The 9,032-nt window shown below is 48.9% G+C and overlaps 1 protein-coding gene and 1 pseudogene across 1 annotated transcript; one reads left to right on the top strand and one right to left on the bottom strand.

Annotated features, from left to right (window-relative positions):
* Nucleotides 1-4,650: 4,650 nt before the first annotated feature.
* Nucleotides 4,651-7,017, bottom strand: LOC127294745 (ubiquitin-like protein 5). The gene is made up of 2 exons (XM_051324627.2): nucleotides 6,622-7,017; nucleotides 4,651-4,917 (listed from the first exon to the last, which is right to left on the bottom strand). The coding sequence occupies exon 1, from the start codon at nucleotides 6,864-6,866 to the stop codon at nucleotides 6,645-6,647; it is 222 nt and encodes a 73-aa protein (XP_051180587.1). The 5' UTR covers nucleotides 6,867-7,017; the 3' UTR covers nucleotides 4,651-4,917; nucleotides 6,622-6,644.
* A 455-nt stretch (nucleotides 7,018-7,472) lies between these two features.
* On the top strand, nucleotides 7,473-9,018 carry LOC127347442 (uncharacterized; annotated as a pseudogene).
* Nucleotides 9,019-9,032: the final 14 nt, after the last annotated feature.

The raw sequence follows: 9,032 nt of genomic DNA, 5'->3' as shown, positions 1-9,032 counted from the left end.
CGGTTTCCGAATTTATTAGTAAAATGAGCATTAGCATGTGCTTCAGGGATCGGCATGGCACCCGTTGGGCGAGCATTGTGATTTTTCATGAGAAGTTCATCATGCTTCTCGGCCTGAAGTAATGTGTATATAAGCTCAGAATACTTCGTGTATTTGTGTTGACGATATTGCTGTTGCAATATCCTCATCGAGGGATGGAAAGTGCATAAGGTTTTCTCTATTAAATCTTCATCTGAAACTTGCTTATTACAAAATCTCAGTTTGGAGTTAACTTTATGCACGGCAGAATTATATGCCGCAACGGACTTAAAATCCTGAAACCTTATGAGAGACCATTCTCTCTCGGCTTCCGGCAACATAACCGCTCTTTGTTGGTCATATCTCTCCTTGAGGGAGTTCCATAAAGCTAGTGGATCCTCCTCCATCAAATATTCATTTTTTAAATCGGGATGGAGGTGGTGCCTTATGAAATGTAATGCCGCATACTTTGCCACTTGGGGTATTTCTGGAGCATTTTCGGGGGGTGTGATAATCACGGGACCAAGGCCACGACCATTTAAATTTATTTTCATATTCATGGCCCATGATAGATAATTACTTCCATCAACTTGTAGTTCTTGGAATTCTTTTTTACTGATGTCACCCATTTTTCCTGCATGTATGATCATGCATTTAGTTAATTTTACTTGATAGTAAAATTTATTTTGGTACATAACAAACATGTTCTAGAGGAACCGTTTGAATATTAGGCCATATATGTGTAGATCTTCAAATTTAATCGAGATAGTCACATATTTTGTTTTGGCCTTTTATCTCATATTTTATCGATGAGAAATTTTGCACAGAAAATGAATTCTCCAAGCGCAAAATAAATTTATTGTACCAAATAACATGATATAATATGCTAGAGGCTAATATATTGATAACATGTCTTTATTACACACTTGTGACTTTTAATAGAAGTAAGCTCTAGCATAGACGTATATACATCACAGTATACTGCTAATCTAAACAAAGAAGAAATAGATCGGAGGATCTAAACAGAATAGTCAATACTAGTACTACACACAAACAAAGATAACGGGAGTGAGCACATGGCCTGCAAGGCTTTTCAGTACACGGGCCTTGTCGGCACATGGCTGGATCAGAGCATCTCCACTCGTGCCCCCGTCGAGGCCCCCGGCGAGCGTTTTTTTCCATCCGGACGGCGTAATTCGGTCCAGTCGCGCCCCCGGTTCCTCGTTTTCGTCCGGATTTGGCCCTTCATCCATCCGGCGAGCCCACGCCACCCCCGGCCCCCCGGGGAGCGCTCGGGGACTCCGGACGAGTGAAAAGCAGGGAAGGGCCCGATCTGTCGGTGACTCGACGCACGAACCCCACCGCCACGTCGCTCAAAATCTCCCCCACCCCTCGTATCTCTCTCGCCGCCGGCACCACCCCGCCGGCTTGTTGCCCAGATTCCGCCGCCCCTCCTTCCCCACCTGCCTATATTCCGCCGTCTTTGGACGACGGCCTATCTGGCTGCTCTTCCGCTGGCCTGTTTTCCGGCCTGCTTGCTCCTCGTCGCTCGCGGCTCGGGTTGCCTCGCCCACGCCCGTCAGGTGTTCGTCCATTTGCCTCGCCGGCCATGGACTCGGACGAAGAGGAGGAGCAGATGTTCGTCGAGCTTATGCAAGAAGAGATGGCAGCAGCCGCCCAAGACGACGAGCACATGATGATCCTTGGTTGCTTGGCAAGCATGTACGCCGGACTGGCAACTGGTCGACGTGGTGGGTCGGCACGAGGTCGCCGGAAGTGCAAGCCGAGACAGCGAATGGAGGGCTACTGCATGTTGTACGCCACTTTGATCCCTACTTCAGATGCAAGGCGGATTGCACTGGTTTGGTTGGATTTTCGTCACTGCAGAAGTGCACAGTGGCTATGAGGATGCTGGCGTATGGAGCTCCCGGTGATACTGCAGATGACTATCTTCGGATGGCGGAGTCCACCGCCCTTGATTGTTTCTACCGGTTCTGCAGGGCCGTCATAGCAGTGTTCGGGGACTATTTCTTGAGATCACCCACTGTCGAAGACACTCAGAGGATCCTTGCAACAAATGAAGCTAGGGGTTTTCCAGGGATGCTTGGAAGCATTGGCTGCATGCATTGGCAATGGAAGAACTGTCCGTTTGCGTGGCAGGGAATGTACAAGGGTCACAAAAAAGGCTGCACTGTGATACTTGAAGCAGTGGCTACCCATGATCTTTGGATTTGGCACTCTTTCTTTGGTATGCCTGGATCCAACAATGACATCAACGTCCTAAACTGCTCCCCGGTCTTTTCCAAGCTTGTTGAGGGTCATGCTCCTCCGGTGGACTATGTGATCAATGGTCGGCACTACAACAAAGGATACTACCTTGCAGACGGTATCTATCCAAAGTGGGCAACATTTGTGAAGACTATCTCCAACCCTGGCACCCCCAAACTTTGCGAGTTTGTCAAGAAACAAGAAGCTTGCCGAAAAGACGTCGAGCGAGCATTTGGTGTCCTCCAACAGAGATTTGCTGTCGTCCGGTTCCCCGCTATGACTTGGTCCAAAGATCAGATGTGGGAGGTGATGAACTGCTGTGTGTGCCTACACAATATGATTATTGAAGATGAGCGAAAGCATCCGGTTCCTCTGGCTGAGCAAGAAGCACCATATGAGAGAGAGGGTCCTCTTGCACAGCCTAATCACCAGGTGCCTCCATCATGGGCCGCCTTCATTGCTATGCGCCAGGAGATTCGAGACTCTACAATGCATCAGGTGCTGCAAGATGATCTGGTGGAGCACATATGGAGGCTCCGAGGCAACGCCAACGTTTGAAAAATTGTGAAATTGTGTGCTTCATTTGTTTCAGCACTTGTTAAACATTGTACTGATTATCGCCGAATTTGTTTCAGCAATTTTCGTACTCTTGTTTGCCGAACTTGTTAAATTTTATGTTGAATTTGTTTGAAATATGTCAAATGGTCGAGGTTGGGGGTTTCCTGCCGGGGGGATGGCTGGAACTTCGGCGCTCCCCACGCCAAATCTTCATCCAATCCGGACGAAAATTTCGCCGGATTTGGGCGTGGGGAGCGCCAACGAGTGGGGATGCTCTCAGCATAAAGTGAGGGCTGGGAGAAGCGACTTGGGAAAACAAATCCCGTCGTCCTCCTCGCCTTATCCTCTACACAGTTCTGTCCAGCTTCATGCCAGCGGCCGTGGCCGGCAATTCAACGGCGGTCTGGTTCATCCAAGGAGGAGGATGGAAGGTGAGGGGCGGCCTCGTTGAGGCGGAGCTCCGCGACGCCGTTGGTGAGGCCGAGGGCCTCTGGGGACCAAGTCCCTCTGCGGATGCCGCCGGGGCGAGCCGCCATGGTCGAGGCGAAGCGGCGGAGGAGCACGCGCGCCTCCGGTGGCGGCGTTGGGAGGGCGAGCAGCGCTGCGGCGTCCTCGTTCTTCTCCTCTTCCACTTCCTGCGCAGGGAGGTTGAGGTCGGGCAGTGCCGTTGGAGGCGCGTCCACGGGAACCGCGACGGGCGGTTGGAAGAACTCCGTCACGTCGGCGTAGCCCGGCAGCGCGAAGTGTTCCGCGACCTCGTCGGAGGGCGTCGGGGACGGGAGGCGCGGCCTGTTCCCATGGCGCTCGAAGTAGCGCATCATCGGCAGCGGAGTCTCCAGTTCATCATCGTCGCGTTCGGGGTCGTCGACAAGCCACCCGGCGCTCGGCCCGCCCAGTAGCCATTCCATGGGCGGGAAAGTGAACGCGGGCGGAAGGGGCAGCAGTTCGTCTGCGTCCGCGGTGATGCTAGTGGCAGAGGCCTCATCCTCGTACACGGCGTCGACGATTTGGTCTTCAGCGACCTCCGGCACAGCGATGATTTCGGGCGCGGCTGCAGCCTCCGGTACAGCAGCAACTGCCTCTGGCATGGCCTGAACTTCTCCCCGGGGCAGTTGTGCCCTGGTACTTGCTCTTGGTGTTCCAGCGAAATTGCTGTTCTGCACACGGTGGTGAATATGGTTGTAATGCTGCCGATGGTTATGGCGGCGGCGGAGGCCACCACCAGGGCCGTAGCGACGGCGAGGGACACCGAGTACTGCTCTGCGGTGGCGGAGGCCACCGTTCATGCTTTGGCGGCGGTTGAAGTTCCGGTCGAAGTTCCGGCGGCGGTTGAAGTTCAGGCTGAAGTTCCGGCGACGAGCAGCGAGGGTTCGACGGCGACGAGTATGGAAGCGGCGCTCCTCTCGTGCCACAAAACGAGCGAAGGAAAAAGCCAAAGATGGCAGGGAATCCATCCTTTCTTACCTTTCTCTGTACTTCTCTCCTTGGCCTATTCGATAGGGTGAGCAAGTGCTGATGACGTGAAGAGATACAGAGATTGGAAGTGAATGATTGCTTTCCATTGATGTGGACTGCGGGTATTTATATTACCTCAACAGTCGGGAGTACATGTCGGTTACAATAATTGTGTCTCTTTGGAAAGGACACAACTGTTCGCTTTACACAGCGATTGGACAAAACTCTAATATGCTAACTGCTATAGGGAATATTCTAAGGAATCTGCTAACTGCTAGATTAGCCTAAATCTAAAGCTAATTTATTCCTAACAGTTCATAGCACAGATGGAGCAGAGCAAATGCCCTCACATGATAGCATGATGTAGCGCAGCCACTATCACACTCCAAGTAACACCGTTTACGTTATTTATAGCGTTGAGAGTAACAGCGCATTACATTCACGGGGTGACAATAGGACACAAAGTTCAAGCTGTCAACAGTCATGATGGGTACAATCATGCACTACTTACATAGTACTAGTAGCTTTTTTAGCTCACACATGAACTCTGACCACACTGGGACTGGAAAACAACCGAAGACATCATCGTAGGGATGGCTAGGGGGGATGCATACCAACCTGCAATGAAATGGAGCAATGGTTAGTGGAGGCGAAAACAAGCTGCCGATCTGTTCTGTTTGAAGCATTTGATAACTATCCAACTTCTAAAATTATTCCCGAACTCCAAATTGCAAGACAACACTTGTAAGGCAGCTGAACTTTAACCCGCAAAAAAAGGCAACTGAACTCAGATTTCATCAACAAAATATATTTTAGTAAATGAAGGTTCTACAGTGCCTTGAGTAGTTTGAGACAGATTAGCGTATTGTGACTTTGTGAGACAAACCATTCATGTCCTAATCTCGTGCTTTAGAGCCCAATTCTAGCCAAATAACAAGTTATTCAATGGTGTGTGGTTACAAATTAACTATTTAGCTACAATGCATGACCAAAGAAACATTACTTTTTCGTATACTAAATCAAAGATTACAGCTGTGATGTTCAGTACCGACCAAAACCAATCACACAAAGGTTACCTCTAATCAAGGAATATATTTCAAGGTTAAAAGATTCCCATGCTAACTATTGATCAAGTCATCGCATTGTCCAGGACTCAGAACCTATGAACAAATAAATAGCGAACAAAAATACCGGTATCACTAAGTAATCCCCGGGATTCTTGCCCACACTAAAATAACCGACAAGAAACATACAGGGCTAAACCTCGGCGGTCAACAAATCCTCTACCACCAATCCACTGTCTTATAACTACAACACACAAGCATATGATTTTCAATCAGCAAAGCAACGTTTCAATAGAAACTCAGGAGTAACAGAGTTCCTCGGCCTTAGTTGCTTCAAGAAACTCAGGAGTACAACAGAGTTTCTCAACCTTAGGTCATCGACATTCAGGGTAACATATGGCCATTCAACTCTGTGCAAAAGCTCAAATAGGTTACCTGATCTCCTAAATTAGTATAGCCATTAAAGACCCATTGTTATGAAATTCTTATCCCATGAACAAAATGCATTTCAGACAGTAAATGAAGCATAATGAATCAAAGACACCCGAAAATGAACTCAGGAGTAGTGGAGCACAACAGAGTTCCTCAGCCTTTTCCAGAAACTCAGGAGTAGTGGAGTACAACAGAGTTCCTCAACCCTAGTTTATCCACATTCAGGGCAACATATGGTCATAGCTCCAGAATTCAACTATGTGCAAAAGCTTAAATAGGCAACCTCTGATATCCTAACTTAGCATATCCATTAAAGATGCTTACTCTGAAATTCTCACCCCGTGAACAAAAGGGGATCATATTCAGACAGTAAATGAAGCATAAGGAAGCAAAGGCTCCCCAAGTTGAACTCTCTCTCCATGAATCAACCAATCAATCTCAGTAACCAAACAAATAAACCCCTGTAATCAAGAGAAAATCAGGAGTACAACAGAGTTCCTCAAGCTTATTTTATTGGCACTCCCTGTACGTATGGCCATAGTTGAAGAATTCAACTATGTGCAGAAGCTCAAATAGGCTACTCGTTGCTCTCGCTAACCGAGCATATCAATTGAATATACTTACTCTGAAATTCTTATCCCATGAGCAAAAAGGAATCATCATATTCAGACAGTAACTGAAGCATAAGGAAGCAAAGGCACCCCAAAATCAATCCCAGGAACCCTTCTAATTTGACTATTACGATCATTATCCCAATTTTATAGTAAAGGAAAATTAAACGAAACGATGAATAAAAGTGAGTGAGGGGGAAATTAAGTTCGCTTACATGGCCTGGGTAGATTGAATCGGCTAGTTGTAGTAGAGCTCGAGTCCCATTCCGTCGTGGATCTCGTAGTCGCCGAGGGTGATGTGGTCCTTGTAGATGGTGTACCACTTCTGGATGCGGATCTTCTCGGGCCTGGTCCCGGTCTGCGCCGCCACGAGCTTCTTGAGGTCGCCGATGGTGTCGTCCTCGTTGCACTTGACGCGCACCTTCTTCCCCAGACGGTCGTTGAGCACCACCTCGATCATCTTCGGTCGATCGCCCGGCCGCCGGCCTCCTCTCGACCAAACCCTAGCTAGCTCTTCTCGTTTCTTCTGGATGAGATGAGATTTGGGGGTCGCGAGAGAGTCGCCTTCGCCTTTCTTTGCGTTGAATCAGACGGCCTAGCTTCCACGCAACCGAGGTGACGTAAGCGCTTATGTGTACTCTTGATGAAAATAAGTTGGTACGACGCGCGGCAGGTGGGGTGGTCAATCTCAAAAGACAAAATAATTGCTCCGGCTCGGCCGACGAATAGTAGCGTCCAAAAAGCCGCATACTCGGTCATATTTTGATACGGGGTACCAAAATTTTTGGTACTCCACCTTTTTGAAAATGCGAAGGACCTTTGATTTTGCATAGTATTTACGCACTATTTTAATCACATTATATATTATATTATATCATAAGGGTGGAGCTAGAGAAGTGAGGATCAGCCCCAGTTGCCAAAAGAAAACTATTTAAGCCACAAATATTTGTTTCTTTTGAACTCCGCCTATGTTGTCTTAACATAGCCGGTCCCAAGCCCGGGTAAAGGAGGAGGGTTGTGATAGGCGGGGTGAGCCAACGTAAAAAACTCAGTCATTCTTATGGAGATGAAACCCAAAGGAATCTCGTTGGGGCGTAACCCTCTTAGCGACGCGCCACATCGGAACCCGGGTGTGGTGTCAAATGGGCAATGGCCGAGCCGTCACCCCCTTGGTGACGCGCCGTATCTTGATCTAGATACGGTGATAAGTGAGCAAGGGTCGGGTCACCGCATCCTTAGTGGCGCGCTGCACCGACGCCCCGGTGTAGTGAAAAATGAGCAAGGGTCTCCGCATTTGACTCGACGAGTGCGGATGGTAAGGAAGTTAGCCGAGCCTAGGAGGATACGCTTAGGTAGCTGGAACGTAGGGTCCCTGACGGGTAAGTTACGGGAGTTAGTTGATACGGCGGTGAGGAGGCGTGTTGATGTCCTATGTGTCCAAGAGACCAAATGAAAGGGACAGAAGGCGAAGGAGGTGGAGGATACCAGTTTCAAGTTGTGGTACACGGGGACAACTTCAAACAAAAATGGAGTAGGCATCTTGGTCAATAAGAGCCTCAGGGATGGAGTTGTGGACATCAAGAGGCAAGGGGACCGGATGATCCTTGTCAAGCTAGTTGTTGGGGACTTAGTCCTCAATGTTATCAGCGCGTATGCCCCACAAGTAGGTCACAATGAGAGCACCAAGAGGGAGTTCTGGGAAGGCCTGGAGGACTTGGTTAGGATGGTACCTATTGGTGAGAAGTTCTTCATAGGAGGAGACCTCAATGGCCATGTGGGTATATCTAACACAGGGTTTGAAAGGGTGCATGGGGGCTTTGGCTATGGCATCAGGAACCAAGAAGGAGGACGTCATGAGCTTCGCTCTAGCCTATGACATGGTCGTAGCTAACACCCTCTTTAGGAAGAGAGAATCCCATCTACTGACGTTCAGTAGTGGTCTACACTCTAGCCAGATTGATTTTGTCCTCTCTAGAAGAGAAGACAGACGCGCCTGCATTGATTGTAAGGTGATACCTGGAGAGAGTGTTGTCCCTCAACATAAGCTTGTGGTTGCTGACTTTCGCTTTAGGATCTGTGTCCAGTGGGGTAAGTGCGCCAAAGTCACTAGAACAAAGTGGTGGAAGCTCAAGGGTGAGGCATCCCAGGCTTTCAGAGAGAGGGTTATTAAGGAGGGCCCTTGGGAGGAAGGAGGCCATGCAAACATGATGTGGACGAGTATGGCGACCTGCTTGCGGAAGGTCGCTGTAGAGGAGTTTGAGGTGACTAAGGGAAGTAGAAGGGAAGCTAAGGATACCTGGTGGTGGAACGATGATGTCTAGAAGGTTATTAGGGAGAAGAAGGATTGTTTCAGATGCCTATATCTGGACATGAGTGCAGCTAACATGGAGAAGTACAAGGTGGCGAAGAAGGATGCAAAGCGGGCGGTGAGTGAAGCAAGGGGTCGGGCGTATGAGGACCTCTACCAACGTTTAAACACGAAGGAAGGCGAAAGAGACATCTATAAGATGGCCAAGTTTAGGGAGAGGAAGACGAGGGATGTCAACGAAGTCAAATGCATCAAGGACGGAGAGGATCAATGTGGTGACCCTGCATACCACTGTATGTTGTAGTATGCCAGTCGTTG

Source organism: Lolium perenne, chromosome 4, assembly GCF_019359855.2.
Source record: "Lolium perenne isolate Kyuss_39 chromosome 4, Kyuss_2.0, whole genome shotgun sequence".
Classification (NCBI taxonomy): Eukaryota; Viridiplantae; Streptophyta; class Magnoliopsida; order Poales; family Poaceae; genus Lolium; species Lolium perenne.
The sequence above is the reverse complement of the archived record's forward strand: the minus strand, read 5'-3'. Positions and strand labels throughout refer to the sequence as shown.

Excerpts from the sequence above, each read along its gene's own strand:
- LOC127294745 (XM_051324627.2), bottom strand. The coding sequence starts at position 6,866 with ATGATCGAGGTGGTGCTCAACGACCGTCTGGGGAAGAAGGTGCGCGTC.